This window comes from Dermochelys coriacea, chromosome 10, assembly GCF_009764565.3.
Source record: "Dermochelys coriacea isolate rDerCor1 chromosome 10, rDerCor1.pri.v4, whole genome shotgun sequence".
NCBI classification, from domain to species: domain Eukaryota; kingdom Metazoa; phylum Chordata; order Testudines; family Dermochelyidae; genus Dermochelys; species Dermochelys coriacea.
Window position 1 is genome coordinate 68,372,997 of NC_050077.1, and position 22,801 is coordinate 68,395,797.

General features: G+C 41.9%; 1 protein-coding gene across 1 annotated transcript in view; it reads left to right on the plus strand.

Annotated features, from left to right (window-relative positions):
* ADAMTSL3 (ADAMTS like 3) overlaps positions 1-21,607 on the plus strand; it is a 308,922-nt gene extending 287,315 nt beyond the window's left edge. The window contains 6 exon segments of the mRNA XM_038420609.2: positions 8,040-8,223; positions 12,052-12,128; positions 12,131-12,255; positions 15,995-16,104; positions 18,264-18,478; positions 20,166-21,607. Of these exon segments, the coding sequence (XP_038276537.1) occupies positions 8,040-8,223; positions 12,052-12,128; positions 12,131-12,255; positions 15,995-16,104; positions 18,264-18,478; positions 20,166-20,275 (821 nt within the window). The 3' untranslated portion in view covers positions 20,276-21,607.
* The last annotated feature ends 1,194 nt before the right edge of the window (positions 21,608-22,801 follow it).

A 22,801-nucleotide genomic window follows, 5' to 3' on the forward strand; every position in this document is an offset into this window, starting at 1 on the left:
ATTGTAAATATTAGATGATTTAGAATGTGTATGAAAAGATATTAATTAGAATATTAACATTTCATTGGTAATATGATGTTAAATCTATTCCAGTGGTTTCCCTTAAATGTACCAGTTTGCCTTTAATAAATAGATAGGGTAACCTCAGTACTGGCCGTATTACTATACTACTCTGTATTTACTATAGGTCATACCTGGAAAATACTGCAGATACCAAGGCAATGTTATATTTTAAGCTATCTTAAATTTTTAAGAGTAAGCAGCAAGGCCCTGATCCTGCATTGTGATATGTGCGTGTACAGAGCCCCATTAGCTTCATTTAGCTACAGAGTATAGGAATAAAGAAAAGGAGTACTTGTGGCACCTTAGAGACTAACAAATTTATTTGAGCATAAGCTTTCGTGAGCTACAGCTCACTTCATCGGATGCATTCGGTGGAAAATACAGTGGGGAGATTTATATACACACACAGAGAACATGAAACAATGGGTTTTATCATACACACTGTAAGAAGAGTGATCACTTAAGATGAGCTATCACCAGCAGGAAGGAGGGGGGAAAGGAGGAAAACCTTTTGTAGTGATAATCAAGGTGGGCCATTTCCAGCAGTTAACAAGAATGTCTGAGGAACAGTGGGGGGTGGATGAAGTGAGCTGTAGCTCACGAAAGCTTATGCTCAAATAAATTTGTTAGTCTCTAAGATGCCACAAGTACTCCTTTTCTTTTTTGCGAATACAGACTAACACGTCTGCTACTCTGAAGAGTGTAGGAATGGGGCCTTAGAGAGAGAGGGTGTTAGAGAGATACCTTACATACGTGCTTACAGGAGAGTAGACCCCATCTGCAAACACTTTATTGTGAAGTTCATAATGTTCATAATGGCTCTTCAATGTGCCCTATAATTCATTCATATTGAATAATAAATAATAAGAGTAGGGAGTGTGATTTTGAAAAGCATCTAAGAAAGCTATGTACCCAAGTCCCATTGAAAGTTTGGGAGTTAGGCACCTGCCTCCCTTAGACATTTTTGAAATTCTCACCCAATAACTCAATAACAGGAGAATTCTAAAGGGATTTTAAAAGCAAATGTTTTTGAAAATTGGAATCAGTTATTTATCATATATCTCATGTACAACGCCTTTCATTTTCAGTTTTTACTGATTATTTTTTAACCAAAACCCCCCAGGGGTTACAAAAGATATTATGGCTTTTTTTTACCAATTTTCACGTGAATTTTGGACCACTCAAGAACATGAGAATACTGCTTATGTTAAAAAAAATCCAGTACATTACATTAGGTAGAGGTACATGTATATGTAGGCATATGTATGTATATGTCAGTGCTCAGCTCCTCAAAAAAAGAAGGGCTGGAACTTGCCAGACCCGGCTCCCTGCTCCAGAAGGGAAGATGGTGACTCGGTAACCTAAGCAATTCAAATAATTCTGGGCTGCCATCTCTCCTTCTGGAGTGATCCTGAAAGCAGAAGAGGTGGAGAAGGCAGTGTGAGATGGCTCCCTGGCCTCCTCTACCTCTTCCACTTCTAGGCCTGCTCTGGAAAGAGAGATGGCAGGTCAGTTATCTGGGCTGCACAGGTTACCAGTCTGCCATCTCTCCCTCTTGAGTGGGGAGCTGGCTCTGGGAATCCCTGGGGTCCATACAGGTTACCAAGCAGCCATCTCTCATTCTGGAGTGGGGAGCTGAGTTGGAAGTATTCTACTTTTCTCCATTTGTTGCTGTTTTGTTGTCCTCTTGTCCCCTAATAATTCTGATGTTTATGTAGAAAACTGTGAAGTTAATTTTTTGCACTGATTTTCACCTGTTTTTTAAATTTTTATTATAAACACTGATAAATTCCTGAGGAATTTTAAACAACATAAAAATCGAAAATAAAGGGCCTTGCTCATATTTTACGGATAGCAATATGATTTGGCTTACTGTTTATGAACAAAAGATCAACAGAAGATATAATGTGTGATCCTGCAATCCTTTACTTCGATAAGCATGAGTAATCCAATGACTGCCACTAGACTGTGTATGTGAATGAGGACTACTTTAGTATGTAAGTGCTTGCAGGATCAGAGCCAGAGTTATCTAATTGTGTAGTGATTTTACTAGAAATGTATCCATGGTCAAAATATGGCCTATTGATGACAAAGCTGAAATTAAAAGTAAAGCTAAGTATTAATTTATTAAAACTATTAGAAAACATTACATGTGAGGGTCATATCCTGCCCTCAGTCCATGAGTGTGTATGTTGAAGCTAGTGGAGTTCATAGAATCATAGAATATCAGGGTTGGAAGGGACCCCAGAAGGTCATCTAGTCCAACCCCTGCTCAAAGCAGGACCAAGTCCCAGTTAAATCATCCCAGCCAGGGCTTTGTCAAGCCTGACCTTAAAAACCTCTAAGGAAGGAGATTCTACCACCTCCCTAGGTAACGCATTCCAGTGTTTCACCACCCTCTTAGTGAAAAAGTTTTTCCTAATATCCAATCTAAACCTCCCCCATTGCAACTTGAGACCATTACTCCTCGTTCTGTCATCTGCTACCATTGAGAACAGTCTAGAGCCATCCTCTTTGAAACCCCCTTTCAGGTAGTTGAAAGCAGCTATCAAATCCCCCCTCATTCTTCTCTTCTGCAGACTAAACAATCCCAGCTCCCTCAGCCTCTCCTCATAAGTCATGTGCTCTAGACCCCTAATCATTTTTGTTGCCCTTCGTTGTACTCTTTCCAATTTATCCACATCCTTCCTGTAGTGTGGGGCCAAAAACTGGACACAGTACTCCAGATGAGGCCTCACCAGTGTCGAATAGAGGGGAACGATCACGTCCCTCGATCTGCTCGCTATGCCCCTACTTATACATCCCAAAATGCCATTGGCCTTCTTGGCAACAAGGGCACACTGCTGACTCATATCCAGCTTCTCGTCCACTGTCACCCCTAGGTCCTTTTCCGCAGAACTGCTGCCGAGCCATTCGGTCCCTAGTCTGTAGCGGTGCATTGGATTCTTCCATCCTAAGTGCAGGACCCTGCACTTATCCTTATTGAACCTCATTAGATTTCTTTTGGCCCAATCCTCCAATTTGTCTAGGTCCTTCTGTATCCTATCCCTCCCCTCCAGCGTATCTACCACTCCTCCCAGTTTAGTATCATCCGCAAATTTGCTGAGAGTGCAATCCACACCATCCTCCAGATCATTTATGAAGATATTGAACAAAACGGGCCCCAGGACCGACCCCTGGGGCACTCCACTTGACACCGGCTGCCAACTAGACATGGAGCCATTGATCACTACCCGTTGAGCCCGACAATCTAGCCAGCTTTCTACCCACCTTATAGTGCATTCATCCAGCCCATACTTCCTTAACTTGCTGACAAGAATGCTGTGGGAGACCGTGTCAAAAGCTTTGCTAAAGTCAAGAAACAATACATCCACTGCTTTCCCTTCATCCACAGAACCAGTAATCTCATCATAAAAGGCGATTAGATTAGTCAGGCATGACCTTCCCTTGGTGAATCCATGCTGACTGTTCCTGATCACTTTCCTCTCCTCTAAGTGCTTCAGGATTGATTCTTTGAGGACCTGCTCCATGATTTTTCCAGGGACTGAGGTGAGGCTGACCGGCCTGTAGTTCCCAGGATCCTCCTTCTTCCCTTTTTTAAAGATGGGCACTACATTAGCCTTTTTCCAGTCATCCGGGACTTCCCCCGTTCGCCACGAGTTTTCAAAGATAATGGCCAAGGGCTCTGCAATCACAGCCGCCAATTCCTTCAGCACTCTCGGATGCAATTCGTCCGGCCCCATGGACTTGTGCACGTCCAGCTTTTCTAAATAGTCCCTAACCACCTCTATCTCTACAGAGGGCTGGCCATCTCTTCCCCATTTTGTGTTGCCCAGCACAGCAGTCTGGGAGCTGACCTTGTTAGTGAAAACAGAGGCAAAAAAAGCATTGAGTACATTAGCTTTTTCCACATCCTCTGTCACTAGCTTGCCTCCCTCATTCAGTAAGGGGCCCACACTTTCCTTGGCTTTCTTCTTGTTGCCAACATACCTGAAGAAACCCTTCTTGTTACTCTTGACATCTCTTGCTAGCTGCAGCTCCAGGTGCGATTTGGCCCTCCTGATATCTTTCCTACATGCCCGAGCAATATTTTTATACTCTTCCCTGGTCATATGTCCAACCTTCCACTTCTTGTAAGCTTCTTTTTTATGTTTAAGATCCGCTAGGATTTCACCATTAAGCCAAGCTGGTCGCCTGCCATATTTACTATTCTTTCGACTCATCGGGATGGTTTGTCCCTGTAACCTCAACAGGGATTCCTTGAAATACAGCCAGCTCTCCTGGACTCCCTTCCCTTTCATGTTAGTCCCCCAGGGGATCCTGGCCATCTGTTCCCTGAGGGAGTCAAAGTCTGCTTTCCTGAAGTCCAGGGTCCGTATCCTGCTGCTTACCTTTCTTCCCTGCGTCAGGATCCTGAACTCAACCAACTCATGGTCACTGCCTCCCAGATTCCCATCCACTTTTGCTTCCCCCACTAATTCTACCCGGTTTGTGAGCAGCAGGTCAAGAAAAGCGCTCCCCCTAGTTGGCTCCCCTAGCACTTGCACCAGGAAATTGTCCCCTACGCTTTCCAAAAACTTCCTGGATTGTCTATGCACCGCTGTATTGCTCTCCCAGCAGATATCAGGAAAATTAAAGTCACCCATGAGAATCAGGGCATGCGATCTAGTAGCTTCCGTGAGTTGCCGGAAGAAAGCCTCATCCACCTCATCCCCCTGGTCCGGTGGTCTATAGCAGACTCCCACCATGACATCACTCTTGTTGCACACACTTCTAAACTTAATCCAGAGACACTCAGGTTTTTCCACAGTTTCGTACCGGAGCTCTGAGCAGTCATACTGCTCCCTTACATACAGTGCTACTCCCCCACCTTTTCTGCCCTGCCTGTCCTTCCTGAACAGTTTATAACCATCCATGACTGTACTCCAGTCATGTGAGTTATCCCACCAAGTCTCTGTTATTCCAATCACGTCATAATTCCTTGACATCACCAGGACCTCCAGTTCTCCCTGCTTGTTTCCAAGGCTTTGTGCATTTGTATATAAGCACTTGAGATAACCTGTTGATCGCCCCTCATTCCCAGTATGAGGCAGGAGCCCTCCCCTCACAGACCTTCCTGCCTGTGCTTCCTCCCGGTATCCCGCTTTCCCACTTACCTCAGGGCTTTGGTCTCCTTCCCCCGGTGAACCTAGTTTAAAGCCCTCCTCACTAGGTTAGCCAGCCTGCTGGCAAAGATGTTCTTCCCTCTCTTCGTAAGATGGAGCCCGTCTCTGCCCAGCACTCCTCCTTCATGGAACACCATCCCATGGTCAAAGAATCCAAAGCCTTCTCTCCGACACCACCTGCGTAGCCATTCGTTGACCTCCACGATTCGACGGTCCCTACCCAGGCCTTTTCCTTCCACGGGGAGGATGGACGAGAACACCACTTGCGCCTCCAACTCCTTTATCCTTCTTCCCAGAGCCACGTAGTCCGCAGTGATCCGCTCAAGGTCATTCTTGGCAGTATCATTGGTGCCCACGTGGAGAAGCAGGAAGGGGTAGCGATCCGAGGGCTTGATGAGTCTCGGCAGTCTCTCCGTCACATCACGAATCTTAGCCCCTGGCAAGCAGCAGACTTCTCGGTTTTCCCGGTCAGGGCGGCAGATAGATGACTCAGTCCCCCGGAGGAGAGAGTCCCCGACCACCACCACCCGCCTTCTCCTCTTGGGAGTGGTGGTCGTGGAACCCCCAACCTGAGGACATCGCATCTCATGCCTCCCAACCAGCGGAGTCTCCTTCCGCTTTCTCCCCCCAGACATATCATCTGGTCCACTCTCCGCATTGGTACCTGTGGAGAGAACATGAAAGCGGTTAGTTACCTGTGTCTGTGTTACTGGAACCCGGACATTCCGCTTACCTCTTCTGGAGGTCACATGTTGCCAAGCTTCTTCACTGGCCTCTTGGCTCCTCTGTGCAACCTGCTCTATATCTTTAGAGCTTTGTGCCCCTAGAAGGCTATCCTGAGTTTGGTCCAGAAAATCCTCAGTCTCTCGTATACAACGCAGGGTCGTTACCTGTTGCTCCAGACCTTCAATCTTCTCTTCCAATATGGAGACCAGCTTGCACTTTGTACAGACAAAGTCGCTTCTGTCCTGTGGAAGAAAGACAAACATGGCACATCCAGTGCAGGTCACAACGGCTGAATCCCCCCCTTCCATATCACCTACCTACTATGAGCTTCCTCAGAGACGTTGGCAAGATGTAAGCCTCACTGGGCTCACTCCAGGCGAACTCCCAGGCAAACTCCTGCTGTGAGCTGCTCTGCTGTCCCCGCTGCTCCGCTGCCGCTCAGCTGGTTCGCGAGGCTCTGGCTATTTTTAAACAGCCAGGCTTCCCTGACGCAAACACACAGACACCCTAATGCCCGCCCCCTGCAGGCTAGCAGCCAATCAGACACTCACTCAGGCTCCCTCCCAGCAAACACACGCTCGGATACTTCCTCAGCAAGCAAACACACACACTCGGATACTTACCAGTCCCAGGCAAACTCCTGCTGTGAGCTGCTCTGCTGTCCCCGCTGCTCCGCTGGTTCGCTGCCGCTCAGCTGGTTCGCGAGGCTCTGGCTATTTTTAAACAGCCAGTTCTGCGTATAGATCTAGTTAAGTATATGACATCTGGCGTCTTTTGTCTGCCCGCATTTTGTTTGTTTACCAATACATTTCATATCGATATTGGTCAGTATTTTTACTGGAGATTTTTTTTCCAGTCATGAGCTTTGATTTTGAGAATTGCACATGTGGATGGTTCATCATTTATGTATCCAAACCTTTTTAAAAATGTGAGGACTTCATTGGTGGTTTTTGTACAGTAGTCATACTGAGGGCACTGCTGCACAGTGGCATCATAGTTAAACAAACAATACAGTTTCTCCATCATTGTTCAGCCAGTAAATTTAACCATTTCTGCTTTGAAAAAAGCCCTTTGGTATTATTTTAAAAAACCCAGAAGTAATTAGCAAAAAGAAAAGGAGTACCGGTGGCACCTTAGAGACTAACAAATTTATTAGAGCATAAGCTTTCGTAAGAAGTGAGCTGTAGCTCACGAAAGCTTATGCTCTAATAAATTTGTTAGTCTCTAAGGTGCCACCGGTACTCCTTTTCTTTTTGCGAATACAGACTAACACGGCTGCTACTCTGAAAGAAGTAATTAGGAAACACTGAAAAACAATGAGTTAAATAATTCAGTCTGTGCTGTAGGATTGAGGCTGTGGATACAGCTGGTAGCTATAAATTATTCTTGGTTATTACAGAAAAATCTGACTCCTTCTGTAATCACATAAAAATCTGTCAACATTGCATAGTACTTCATCTTTTACCAAGTGTCAAAAAACGGGGGCGGGGGGGGGTGGGTGGAAAGGAAATCATTTGGAATTGTGATCAAATATAAGGGCTATAATTGTTGGAGATGACCAGTCTTTAATATAGTGGGTTCTTTTTTCTTTTTCATCTTGCCATATGCTTTAGTGGCTAATTATTTATGCATTAGGTACATTTTCTGTAGTTTATACCAGACAAGATTCTCTTAAATCTTGAAATTATGCAAGGGTCTGGAGTATTGATAAGCTCTATACAGAATAGGCTCTTTACAGAACAGCAAGAAACATGGAGAGCATTATTTACAGTTTCCTTTTTTAATGCTCACTATATAAAGAATGCTATGAAAGCCTTTAAAGAGGTTCATCAGTTCCTACTGTGAGCAAATTCTGCCCTTCTGCACACACGATGATCCTATTGACTTCCTTGGGAGGTTCATGTGCACACCTGATGGCAGAATTTGACCTTACATGTTAGACAGGAACTAAGATTTTTTCCACAACAAGCATGGCGGCTTCTGTCTTACAGAAACTGCTGTAGCACAAATACATTTGCTACACAATTACTATCTATAATGGTTTCTCTCACTAATTTTCATTTGCATTTCTTCTCCTATTGACAGACTATAAATGGGAATATGCTGAGTGGAGGCCTTGCTCTGCTACCTGTGGGAATTCAGGAACCCACTTCAGAAGGCTGAAGTGTGTGAATTCTGAAGAACAAAAAGTGCATGAATCGTTATGTGAAGACCGTCAGAAGCCAGTGGTTAGTTATCAGTCCTGCAACATACATGATTGCCCTGCCAGGTAAACCTCTTCCTGTTGTGTTTTGATCTGTATTAATACTTCCTTTTAAAATATGTACATGAACCCTGAAATTGTTTCCATGTGTTCTACTGTGACTCTGAAATATTCTAGCTTTTGTGCAGTGATCAGTCCTAAGGCCAGGGAGATGTGAAGAGCTGCCATCAGCAATTACAGGAATACTAATTCTTTTAGAGACAGGGCAGCATTCAGTCAGAATTTTAAGCAACTTGATATCAGAACAGCATGGTTAAGAGCTCTAAATTTCAAAATATCTAGCAGAGGGGTCATCCTGAAGTCATTTTTAACACCAAAGTGGACTCTCAAGATGGAACAGTTTATATTTGTGGATTAGATGGTAAATGCCTTGTAAAACATACTTGCTAAGGAAGTGTTAATGGTAATCAATCAAACAGCTGAAATATTGATATACTTGCATATTACTTTTAGATATAGATCTAGTTTGGCCATGCATCCTGTCCTAGATAGGCTTGAGGCCTTCCCAAAATTCCTGACAGTTTCCGAGTGGAGTGGGGACATCCCCAGGGCTGGCTAATCTGTCTGTGAAGTAGATTGTGTCTAGCTCTGCTTGGGTTCACAAGATGTTTGGAAGAGAGTGGTGAAAGGTGTTCTTTCTCTTCCTTGTGCACTTGCACAGGAGCCAAAGGCTTGGTGTTTGCACTTGCAGAGGACAAAGTTAGAGTGTGTTTATCATGAACAAAAAGAAAAGGAGTACTTGTGGCACGTTAGAGATTAACACATTTATTTGAGCATCAGCTTTCGTGAGCTACAGCTCACTTCATCGGATGCAATGCAATGCATCCAATAGCTCACAAAAGCTTATGCTCAAATAAATTTGTTAGTCTCTAAGGTGCCACAAGTACTCCTTTTCTTTTTGTGAATACAGACTAACACGGCTGCTACTTTGAAATTTATCATGAACAGTGGTGCTAGACAGCGGAGCTTGCCATGGATCATTTGTACCCACTGGCTAGCAGAACAGGGTTGATGCAGAGGGGGAATCTGTACTGTACCTGCTTATCTGTGTGATCTACCTGTCATATACCTAAAGGACCTATCACCATAGTATCTCACTCTTTCAGACTATGTTGCAGCTCGCTTTCTGGCATGCAGTTCCTCACCAATCTTGTTGGCCTTCTGGCTAAGTCAACTAGAATGCTTCTGGGAACTGCTCTTGGGACAACATGTCTGTGCACGTGATGCAGATACACCAAAAGCTTTAGCTGTAACAGCCAAGAACTCAACTCCAGTTTTACCACTCACTTCCCACGGCTTGTAAGGAACTTTCCTCCCTGTCAAAGTTCTGTTCCCAGCCTGCAGCCGCAACACTTACTGCCACATGAATACAAGCACTTTGCATCTCCTGTCAGGAAAGGGCGTCTCCTAACTGCCAGCAATGTAAAATTCATGAGGGAGGGAAAACTCATGCACATGTGTTGGAGTTGCTGGTCATTGGAAAATTGTTGGCAGGAAGTATTAAGTCCTTAACTGACATTGTGGAAGTACAATTGCCAGTATTTTCTAAACTTTGTATTCTAAATATATAAAAAAACAAAACATAGCAACAGATAAATATAAGAAGAAATGTGTTTATATTTCAATATTGGCAGCCAAAAAACAGATCACTCGAAATTGTGAGTCTGAACTCAAGCCATCCCATAACAAGTGAATTTCCTGCCAATGGAAAAATACTAAAACAGAAATAATAATCTGAAGGAGTTTGAGAATCATGGATTCCACTGCAGGCTTTCGTCTAAAATCAGGCCAGTCGACTCAGGTGAAAGAAAGGAGAGAGTAATGTAAATACTTGAGGCACTAATGCACCTCTGAGGAGAATTCCAAAAACGTAGTGAAATCTGGCACACAACTTGGCAAACTATATTAAACTGGTCCGAGAGCAATTACATCAAAACTCTCACAGTTAATTCATATGACAAAACATACTAATACCTAAGTTCTCTCTGACCTAAAATATTCACTAACATGCTTTAATGTACTGTTTTACTTGTATTGTGTATTTTGCATCAAATTATTAGAATTTTAGAATATATCTATTAATATGCATATAGTTAATTAGAATTAGAATTTTGCATTTGTTTGCATGAATTGAAGTGTTTGTTTCCATATCTACAGTACTTAAATTTTTCTATATTTATATGGGATTTTGTATTAGAAAAGAATGAAATATTAAGTATATTTCCTTAATAAAAACATTTCCTTAATAAAAGAATCTCGTGCCTCTTACATAAAGAGGGCCTCCTGATCCCTAAGAAATGGGTGTAGCAAAGGAGCTGCTAGTGACTGGCACAAACTGTCCCTTTCCTGTTGCCTCCAGTATGATCACTGACCAGGGAAGGGAAGTAGAAAGCATTTGAACCTCCAACTCCATTCCCCATATAAGTGGCCTGTGCACTGCTGTTAACCCACTGGGCCGCTCCCAGGATGACTCATAGAAGTATATGGAATTTCAATGTAAAGTCAAAGTCATAGGCACCAGTTCAGCAAAGCATTTCAGCATATGCTTATCTTTAAGCTCATGCTGGGACTTCAGCACATGCTTAAAATGCATTAAGTACTTGCTGAACTGGGGCCTTACTGATCTATTGTACAGATTCTGTAAATTTGTACAGTACTTGAAAGAAAAGTGAAATGAAGAAAAGAACAGGTGTCATATTTTTAAAGGCAGTAATCCATCCTGAGTGGACAAACTACTTGGCCACAAGGGAACTAGATAATTGCTGATTAGAATAGCATATCCCTCCTATTTTCACAATTATACTACAAGTAATTTCCCAATCCCTATTTTTAGGTTGGATTTAGAAAAATATTAAATAGAATAAATTGAACCACCTCTTGCTTCTTCTGTTGTGCCTATTGTTCCCAGCTGTACAGATAAACACTAAATTATTCAACTTATCATCAATAGAAAAATGTTCAGGTCAGTGCTTTATATAACAAACGCTTTACCTAGCAAATTTTGGTGACCTGTGACACCTGTTATGTTAATTACATTTGGGTCACTACATGTCATTTTATAAGCTATGAAAGAGAGGTCTGTTATCAGTTCTGAAAGAATCTCTTAGCTTCATAGATTTTTAAAGCCAGAAGGGACCATTATGATCAATGGTGGATTCTCCGTAACTTGAAGTCTTTAAACTATGATTTGAGGACTTCAGGTTTCAGAGTAGCAGCCATGTTAGTCTGTATTCGCAAAAAGAAAAGGAGTACTTGTGGCACCTTAGAGACTAACAAATTTATTTGAGCATAAGCTTTCATGAGCTACCGCTCACTTCATCAGATGCATTAAAAAAATTTGTTAGTCTCTAAGGTGCCACGAGTACTCCTTTTCTTTTTGAGGACTGCAGTATCTCAGCCAGAGGTTAGGGGTCTATCACAGGAGTGGGTGGATGAGGTTCTGTGGCCTGCAATGTGCAGGAGGTCAGACTAGATGATCATGATGGTCCCTTCTAACTTTAAAGTCTATGAGTCTATGAGTAATCATGTAGCCTGACCTCCAGCATAATACAGGCCAAAGAAATTCACCCAATAGTTTCTACATAAAGTCCATAACTTCTGTATGGCATATTTTCTTAAAAGGATGTCTTCTGAAAATCATCCCTATCAGTCCTGGCTCAGAAGGAACATTGCTTAGAGGGTCATAATACTGGCTCATATTTTCTCATGTTAAGGAGCTGACTTTAGGCAAACGATAGTAAGTTCCTGTAGTTTTATTTTTAGAGAATTTGCTGTGATATACTATTATGTTTGCATTACTTTCCTATTTACTATCAGTTTATTTTACATCCTCAGATGGGTAACTAGTCCATGGTCTGAGTGCTCTGCTTCTTGTGGTAATGGATTTCGCCAACGACAAGTAACTTGTCAACAAACAAAGCAAATGGCACTACATTGATGTTGTCACCAGATGCCTGTGTCAACAAGGATAGTCCACTGGGAAAGAAAAGGTGCACAGTTCGTTCATGTACAGAGTGGATAATTCAGTCATGGGGACAGGTAATCTACCTTTTGAAAATCTTGACCTGAAACTCCTACGTAAATACAGCTATGCCATCATACTGCAAATTACGTTCTTCAATTTATGTTCTGATCTCCCATGCTTGGTATTTCTCTTACTGTCGGAAATCTTTGTAGATATTCTTCATATTACAGTAGTACTATTATTTGTTTTGTGGTGGTATCTAGAAGTCCTTACTCAGCATAAGGTCTGTTTGTGCAAGGTGCTGTACACTGGCATATAGGAAGAGTCCAAAAGGTGAGGTTAATGTTAGCTTTCAGACATGTTTTACAAGTCTTGGCTCCTTTATTTTGCTATGTCTAGTAAGTTTACTTGATTGGTCAAAGAAAAGATATTCTGTGGAGATGTAAAAAGAAAAGCAGTACTTGTGGCACCTTAGAGACTAACAAATTAGAGCATAAGCTTTCGTGAGCTACAGCTCACTTCATCGGATGCATTTGGTGGAAAAAACAGAGGAGAGATTTATATACACACACAGAGAACATGAAACAATGCGTTTATCATACACACTGTAAGGAGAGTGATCACTTAAGATAAGCCATCACCAGCAGCAGGGGGGGGAAAGGAGGAAAACCTTTCATGGTGACAAGCAAGGTAGGCTAATTCCAGCAGTTAACAAGAATATCAGAGGAACATTGGGGGTGGGGTGGGGGGAGAAATACCATGGGGAAATAGTTTTACTTTGTGTAATGACTCATCCATTCCCAGTCTCTATTCAAGCCTAAATTAATTGTATCCAGTTTGCAAATTAATTCCAATTCAGCAGTCTCTCGTTGGAGTCTGTTTTTGAAGCTTTTTTGTTGAAGGATAGCCACTCTTAGGTCTGTAATCGAGTGACCAGAGAGATTGAAGTGTTCTCCAACTGGTTTTTGAATTATAATTCTTGACGTCTGATTTGTGTCCATTCATTCTTTTACATAGAGACTGTCCAGTTTGGCCAATGTACATGGCAGAGGGGCATTGCTGGCACATGATGGCATATATCACATTGGTAGATGCGCAGGTGAACGAGCCTCTGTAGAAGTCCTCTACACCAACATTCCACACAAAGATGGACTACAAGCCGTCAGGAACAGTATCCCCGATACTGTCACGGCTAACCTGGTGGCTGAACTTTGTGACTTTATCCTGACCCATAACTATTTCACATTTGGGGACAATGTATACCTTCAAATCAGCGGCACTGCGATGGGTACCCGCATGGCCCCAGAGTATGCCAACATTTTTATGGCTGACTTAGAACAACGCTTCCTCAGCTCTCGTCCCCTAATGCCCCTACTCTACTTGCGCTACATTGATGACATCTTCATCATCTGGACCCATGGAAAAGAAGCCCTTGAGGAATTCCACCAAGATTTCAACAATTTCCATCCCACCATCAACCTCAGCCTGGACCAGTCCACACAAGAGATCCACTTCCTGGACACTACGGTGCTAATAAGCGATGGTCACATAAACACCACCCTATATCGGAAACCTACTGACCGCTATTCCTACCTACATGCCTCTAGCTTTCATCCAGATCATACCACTCGATCCATTGTCTACAGCCAAGCTCTACGATATAACCGCATTTGCTCCAACCCCTCAGACAGAGACAAACACCTACAAGATCTCTATCATGCATTCCTACAACTACAATACCCACCTGCTGAAGTGAAGAAACAGATTGAGAGAGCCAGAAGAGTACCCAGAAGTCACCTACTACAGGACAGGCCCAACAAAGAAAATAACAGAACGCCACTAGCCATCACCTTCAGCCCCCAACTAAAACCTCTACAACGCATCATCAAGGATCTACAACCTATCCTGAAGGACGACCCATCACTCTCACAGATCTTGGGAGACAGGCCAGTCCTTGCTTACAGACAGCCCCCCAATCTGAAGCAAATACTCAGCAGCAACCACACACCACACAACAGAACCACTAATCCAGGAACCTATCCTTGCAACAAAGCCCATTGCCAACTCTGTCCACATATCTATTCAGGGGATACCATCATAGGGCCTAATCACATCAGCCACACTATCAGAGGCTCGTTCACCTGCGCATCTACCAATGTGATATATGCCATCATGTGCCAGCAATGCCCCTCTGCCATGTACATTGGCCAAACTGGACAGTCTCTACGTAAAAGAATGAATGGACACAAATCAGACGTCAAGAATTATAACATTCAAAAACCAGTTGGAGAACACTTCAATCTCTCTGGTCACTCGATTACAGACCTAAGAGTGGCTATCCTTCAACAAAAAAGCTTCAAAAACAGACTCCAACGAGAGACTGCTGAATTGGAATTAATTTGCAAACTGGATACAATTAATTTAGGCTTGAATAGAGACTGGGAATGGATGAGTCATTACACAAAGTAAAACTATTTCCCCATGGTATTTTCCCCCCCACCCCACCCCCCACTGTTCCTCTGATATTCTTGTTAACTGCTGGAATTAGCCTACCTTGCTTGTCACCATGAAAGGTTTTCCTCCTTTCCCCCCTCCCCCGCTGCTGGTGATGGCTTATCTTAAGTGATCACTCTCCTTACAGTGTGTATGATAAACGCATTGTTTCATGTTCTCTGTGTGTGTGTATAAATCTCTCCTCTGTTTTTTCCACCAAATGCATCCGATGAAGTGAGCTGTAGCTCACGAAAGCTTATGCTCTAATAAATTTGTTAGTCTCTAAGGTGCCACAAGTACTGCTTTTCTTTTTGCGAATACAGACTAACACGGCTGCTACTCTGAAACCTGTGGAGATGTAGGCAGGGTATATGCAAGTTTTATCTTTCGAGTCCTGCACAGAAAACAAAACATATGCTTTGAAACCCTAATGTTAGCATCACATTATTTTATAATGTGGTCTGTTTCTCTCTCTCTCTCCCTCCCTAATACTGGTACATTGCTTTTATAGCACTTGTACTGGAACCGTAGCTGTATCTTTGAAAAGGCAGGCATGTGGATGTGCTTTAACAGTAGATGACACAATATTTAAACAAGAGGAATTGTGCTCTTTACTTTCATGTTACAAACTGCAATAGCTTTTGAATTTACTATGTTTTTTCAAGAGGACTGGTATCGTGTTTACTATTTGACCTTAATAAACATTTCAGAAACATTTCCCTGAATATTCACTCAAATAAAATTGATTTGTGTTCAGTTATGATTATTTCCCTTTTATGTCCATCTTCAGCAGCTCTTTTAACAAAGGCATTTACCAGTAAAACTAGCGTGAAGAAATGGTTAATTTTAAGTGAATTTTAGAAACTATTTGTAAAATGCAAATTTTGAACTTGTACTTGCAAATATTCATAGTGAAAGCCTGATTCAAAGTGATATATATAACCAATCATGGAACAGATTCCATTCCATGTGCCCAATCAAAATTAATAAATACAGCTTGAATTTTAAATATCAAATACTCACAAGAAACTGCTTGAGAGCAATCTACAGACCAAGAATTATTTGCAAATAATTTCAAGTAGTAATTTCAAAAGCTTTTGATGGACAATTCAGACACAAAAAAAGAAGGATACTTTGGCAAGTTAAGTTTTCACTCTGAATTATTTTCTTAGCTCTGTTTACTATGGTATAACAAAGAAACAATGCTTTAATGGACCATGCACTATCATATCAAAACAAGCAGGTGAAACTTACACTTTATGTGAACATACATAAAGATTATCTTTTCTAATAGAAGATTTTTTTAAATTTTATTTTTAGTGTTCTGGTCGCTGTGTTGGCCATGCTGTGGGTTTACAGCACCGTCACATTATATGTAAACATCACAATGGATCTCTCGTTCCAGATTCTTATTGTGACGAAAGAAAAAGGTATGCAGTTTGATGTAGTATAGAAATTGTCCTGCTTTAAATAATACTTTTTACTTTATAGTATCTTTCATCCAATATTTCAGTGCACTTTTATAAAAAATGAATTAAGCCAATCCCCTAGGAAATAGGTAATTATTAATATTCCAGTGCTACAGATTGAGTAAACTCCAGGTCTAGAGAAGTTAACTGACTTCCCAAGTGTCACTTAGGATGTTAATGGCAAAGCCAGGACTAGAACCATGGAGTCTTGAGTCCCAGTCCCATGTTCAAAGCATACTAGACAACGTTAAACATGCAAAGGATGTTAGTCCAGGATAGGGAGCAGGTCCAGAAAAATCTAAGGATGATGGACAAGAAAGAGAGATAGAGAGAAAATATAGAATCAAGCTGCTTAATTTTAGGTTAGAGATTGTATATGAGTTTTTTTTCAGGCATCACTTGAATTAATTATCACTGTTAATTGTAATGGAAGCTGAAAAAACTTAGAAATAAAACACCATCCTTTACTATTTTTGAATCCCCCTCATCCTTGCATTGAACCCCTCCCCTGCTGAAAGAGAGGGTAAGGGAACTACTTGTCAGATACCACAATACAATCCAAGCCCTACATTCCTCCAGAACAGAAAAGTCGCTTGCCTTTTTACTGTTTGATTCCTAAATGGGCCTCAGGGTGTGTCTTTGACTTAGAACAACTTTAATAACTAAACAGGCCAAGAGAAATGGGGTATTTTTTGCTCTGTGACACACATATATTGTATATGATAGATTTTTACTTTTTTAATATCATACTGTATGTTTGGGTCCAGTAAAAAATTAAAATTAAATAAGTCTAATTACATATGTAGAGGCCTGCCATAGTTTTCTTGTCATTGTTGAATTGGGCCTCTACTGATAATACTGATCTCAGAGTACTGTGCTGAAGATTAAGTTTTGTAAAATTACAAAGTTCTTCTGGGCATCATAATATGCAGCATATGGATCAATTTGATGTTTTGTGAGCACTGAAAGAAGGCAGATGTTTCTTTGAAAGCACACACTATGCTTCCTCTAAGTGTATGATGCCAAAGCTGTACACCCTTTTACATTTAGGCCAAGAAATATAAAATTGAATAAATATAAGCATATGACTCTGATAATCTGTTCTCCAGAGCCGTGTTCTTTCTAGGCATCCTTTTGTTTTGTTTTTAGCTTCTAAGTAGCTCCCTGTTAAAGGAAAATTACAGCTTTGACATCACAAGATCTTAATTCCAGCAAATTGTGTTGGCATATGTGAGTTTTTTTTGGCATGTGCTTAAGTGTTTTACTGAATCAGGGCTACATAGGATGGGCATAACTTCAAAAATTAATAGGACAATTTGCCCGATAATAAGGACTGACTTAAACTGACCTGTGGGAGGAGAAGTTTGTCCCATATGGGATCAAATGTCTAGGTGGGTAGGTGAACAGATAATGAAAAGTATGTGAAGAACATGTGATCTGCACATATACATTTGACTTTTTATCATGTTGTTAGATTAATTAGACCTGAATCTGTGAAAATTTCTCTAATAAAAGTGTTTCTAAATTGTGGAATTGTAGCCACGTTGGGCCCAGTATATTAGAGAGACAAGGTGGGTGACATAATATCCAGTATCTTTTATTGGACCAACTTCTGTTGGTGAGAGAGATAAGCTTCATTCAATAAAAGAAATTACCTCACCCACCTTGTCCTTCTAAATTGTTAGCATTTTAAAGGCATTTTCACTAAACATTAGGGCTGAAATCTTTGCCCCAGAAAGTAAATGTCAAAACTCCCCCTTACTTCAACACACCAAGATTTCACCCCAGAAGGTAAAAATGTTTGAGAAGTTTTAGTATCAGTGGGATGGGAGGATGCTCTTCTGTACTGGAGTGCTTATGTATAAAGCATCTATAGAATTCAATACATTAAATGGTGAATTGACTTTAAATGGGGTTTTGTTTTCTAACTAAAAACTTTCTTGTCGATATTTTGTATAAACACCAAACAGTTTCTTCTGTCCAAAGGTAAAGGAGCAGTAGTTAAAATAAACTGGGACATATTTCTTCTCATTTTGTGATGACTGACGTATAATAAATAACTCTGTACTAAGAAGCATCCTAGCACAGAACTGTTTAACTATCATGTTTTTTCTCCACAGATCAGCAGTCAGAAGAAACTGTTCTTCAGAGATGTGTGATGTGTATTGGCGGACAGGTCCTTGGAGGCCCTGCAGTGTAGACTGTGGAAGTGGATTCCAGTCACGACGAGTAAACTGTGTACACAGGAAGAAGAATAAACCTGTGGCTGATCAGTACTGTGGGTGGAGGAAGAGACCAGTGACCTGGCAACATTGCAATGTCACTTCCTGTGGCAGTACGTAAACATTTATTTATATCTGAGCATAGTCATAGTTTGTAGTAGTTATATTTAGAGAGCAACTCCAAACTGTACCCTAATGATTTTGCAAGCATCTGATTGCACATCAAAGGTAAAGCTGTTTTCTCCAACAAACACTTCATTATCCCTGCTATACTTTTCTCCCGTTCTGGGTCACTTTGATATTTAAGAATTAAAAGCACCACTTAGCATCAGGCATATTATGGGTTAATCATATACAGGTTTCCCCTACACAGCCGTGCCAGTATAACTCATTTATGAATCTCTGAGCACATTGCTGATTTTACCAAATTGTGGGGTAGTTTTGTGAAATGGACAATAGATAAGTGAATATGATGAGAACACCAGTCATTTTATTTGTGACAGCGTTTGAACCCGTTTCTAGAGATGAAATGCTAGCATAATAATTGTTGCCATCAGTGATGAGCTGCAAAATCTTAACAACCGGTTCCCACCTCACCCCACGAGAGGGTCGTGGTGCACCCCCGCCTCGTGGGACTCCTGCCCATCCAACCTCCCGTGTTCCTTGATATGTGCCCCCCCCCGGGATCCCTGCCCTATATACCCCTCTCCCCTGTCCCCTGACTGCCCCCAGAACTGGACAGGAGGGTTTCATGGGCCACTGTAGTGGGTGCCCAGCCCGCCCCTAAGAGCCAGAGGGACCTGCTGGGGAGAGGTGGGAAGTCCTGGCGGTGCTTACCTGGGGCAGCTCCCAGGAAGTATCCGGCAGGTCCCTCTGGCTCCTAGGGGCGGAGGAGCATAGCTGGGGGGGGGGAGCAGGGGGAGCGGCTGCTCCCCCCACTGATCACATCAAAAGTGGCACCATAGGCACCGACTCCCTGGGTGCTCCGTGGCTGGAGCCCCCACGGGGAAAATTTGGTGGGTGCAGAGCACCCACCGGCAGCTCCCCGCCCCGCACCTGGCCCCAGCTCACCTCCGCTCTGCCTCCACCTCCTCCCCTGAACGTGCCGCCCCTCCCCGCTTCTCCGCCCCCTGCCCCCAGCTGTTTGCGCGGGAAGCCGGGGAGGGCTGAGATGCAGGCGGCGGCTTCGTGCTCAGACCCAGGAAGGCGGAGGTGAGCTGGGGAAGGGAGCGGTTCCCCTGCATGCGCCCCCCCCCGGGTTACCTCGTGCCCCCCCCCCCCGGCCCAGCTCCCCTCTGCCTCCCTGGGCCTGAGCGGGAAGCTGCTGTCTGCTTCTCAGCCCTCCCAGGCTTCCCACTGAACAGCTGATTTGCAGAAAGCTGGGGGGGTGGGGCAGAGAAGCGGGACGGGGCGGCGCATTCAGGGGAGAAGGCGGCGTGGAGGTGAGGTGAGCTGGGGCCAGGCGTGGGGCGGTGAGCTGCCGGTGGGTGCTCTGCACCCACCAAATATTCCCTGTGGGTGCTCCAGCCCCGGAGCACCCACGGAGTCGGTGCCTAAGGCGCCACTTTTGGCCGGTGGTTAAATTTAGACGCCCTTTTAGAACTGGTTCTCCCTCGCAGGACAACCGGTTCTAAAAGGGCTTTTAAATTTAACCAACGGTTCTAGTGAACCGGTGCGAACCGGCTCCAGCTCATCACTGGTTACCATCAAACTATTGTTTGTGTGAAACTATAATGATTAGTTTTACTATTTATCCCTTATTCATTATAAAGCCTTTTAATGTTTAAATATATTTTTCAGAAGACGAATGCAAGGATACAACTCACTACTGTACATTTGTAAAACATCTAAAGTTATGCTTAATAGACCTCTACAAACAAAGGTGTTGTCAGTCATGTCAAGAAGTGTAATTCTTCTATGGAAAGTTCATGATGCTGCAGTGAAGAGATGAGAAAACAGGTTCATTAAATCTAAACTGTTCAAAGAATATACTTGTAAATAAGACTGTAGGCATAATAGTTAAATGGATACATGGGATTGATGAAAACCAGCATTGTAGATTGATATGCTTGAGCGGAAATTTTGCTGGACGCTTACATTGGCCACTCTACTGCAGTGGAACTTTTAATGTTTTAAACATTTTCATGTCTGGATTAAGAGGAGAATATCATGGCACATCATCTGTGGAACTTCACAGGTCATCACAGTATAATTTTATTGGGGAAAAACAACATTATCTAAAAAGGACCAGGTAATGCTTACTTCCCTTTACTTATAAGAAAGTCTAAATCACAAAATCCTTTGAAGAATTTTGGAATGCAGCAACTGATGTCCCTTTTTATTTTCATTGTGTTATCAAATTTAACAAGATATTTAAATTTATAGAAGCAATGGCTTGTAGTTATAATGTTTTTTGGCTATGATTACATTTTCATAAACAGCCTGATCTTAAACTATGAATAAGGGTCAATCTCACAGGACAATTTTATTGAGATTAGCTGTCGGCTGGATACAGAGCAGTAGATTTCATTTTTCATTCCCGTATTTATGTGTATGCATTGTAGATGCTGTTATGATTTTCAAAACAGCAATGGTTCTGTTTTTGAATAAATGAGGTGTCATTTTCCTTTGCTCCTATTTTTGTACTCCAGTCTTACTGAAATATGATCAAAATAGTGGCATGATTAATCTTCTCTATTGATCTTAAATTAGACTCAAGACTTCCTTATAAGAGCTGTGAATGAAATGTTCATGAGTACTATTCTCTTGCTCATAGTCAATTGGGGACCTAAAGCCAATAACCGGCCAAATGTGCCTGTCCAACTCTATCCCTTCAATAAATATTTTCTATTTTCCAGTCATGGAAGAAAGTAAGAGGAAAGAGTTGTTATATATGAAGATAAATGTGTAAGAAATCAATTTCATTCAAGCTGATTTTTCATCATGACCATTATCCATTCAAGTCTTTTGTGTGTTAGTAAATTCTGACCATGACATTCTTAAGTAAATCTTTTTCTGGACTACAAATTATATGCCTGATAGGGCTAAACATTTTGCTTTACCCCAGAGAAGCCTGCACAAGGCTGAAGATGGCATTTTTTTTCTTTTGCAGCTTCCAACTGTTGCACAAATTGGAAGCCTGAATGCATATCTTGAATTGGAGCCTGCGTTAGTAGATTATTAGACTGCATTGAATTGTGATTAGTAGGCATGCTGTAAGAACAATTTTAGAAACAGTATTCCTATACCATGGGTTTGCATCACTGAAAATTAGACTAGCACTACTGTATAGAAAGTGTTTAAAGTGGGCAGTTGTGTCCTAGCTGACTGCAAAGGGAGGATATTCCTGATCATTACCTTTTTAATCAATAATGGGTCTTGATAGCTTAAGCAGTTTTTTAAATTAAAAGAAAACACTTGTAAAATACTTTTGTATATATTTATTGTCTGATTTTAAAGTGCAATATTTTGTTTTGTACAGTGTGTAATAAAGATTTTGGGACATATATTTTTCTTATTACCAAAATTTCTTATTCATGTTTTTTCTCTGTATTTAAAGTTTTTAAATGTTAACACATAGCACTCCTTTGCTTCTTTTATTTTATCTTTGGTTAAGTATGCATGCTATTTGGAGGCAGTGTTGTAAATGATTGTTATTGCAATTGGCATGACATTCCTCTAGGTTATTTTTACTGCTTCTCCAGTAACCAAAGATGGCTAACATTTATTTTTCGTTGATATTTCTGAAATAAACTCTACTTTAGTTATTCATCTGCATTATTATACAGAGATTGTTTATTAAGTTATTTTCATAGAAGGTACGGTACATTGCTGTTACCAGTGTTATGTTACCATTCTGTTCCTTCCCTATTTTTAACTTCTCAAAAACAGCAGTATTTCTCTAATTTTGCTGGTTTCTGGACCAGATCTTCAGCCCCACTACAGTTTGTGTGACACTGCTCTAGAGATGTGATGCAGACTTAAAACTGCCTTACATAGGTAGGAGATCCTTCCAGTACCAACAAATTCTTGTGAGCAGCTCTATAATACACTCTCACTCTTTCTCTCATTCACACCTTGTAACTCCTGGCATATGGAATATGTGTGGGTGGTAGAGGGGAGGAGATAGCCAAAATGCTGCTGTGCATTAGCAACCCGAGCTGCTGAAACAGCTGCTTGGATGCCATTGCAGATGGGTCTGAATTAGAACACGCCTGGGGCTGTCGTAAGTTGCACTGAGCACTGAACCAGGATTGCATGTAAATGTGGAGTACAGCCCTTCCGCTCTTCCCTGCTGAGGAAATAATGGTGTTTGAAGAGTAATCCTAGATGTTAATAATGAAATACTATACATGTAATCCTATTTTCAGTATCCTTTCTGTGCCACCAACCAGCTCTTTTTTCTGACTAGCCTTTAGAGATAAGGAATTCCGCAT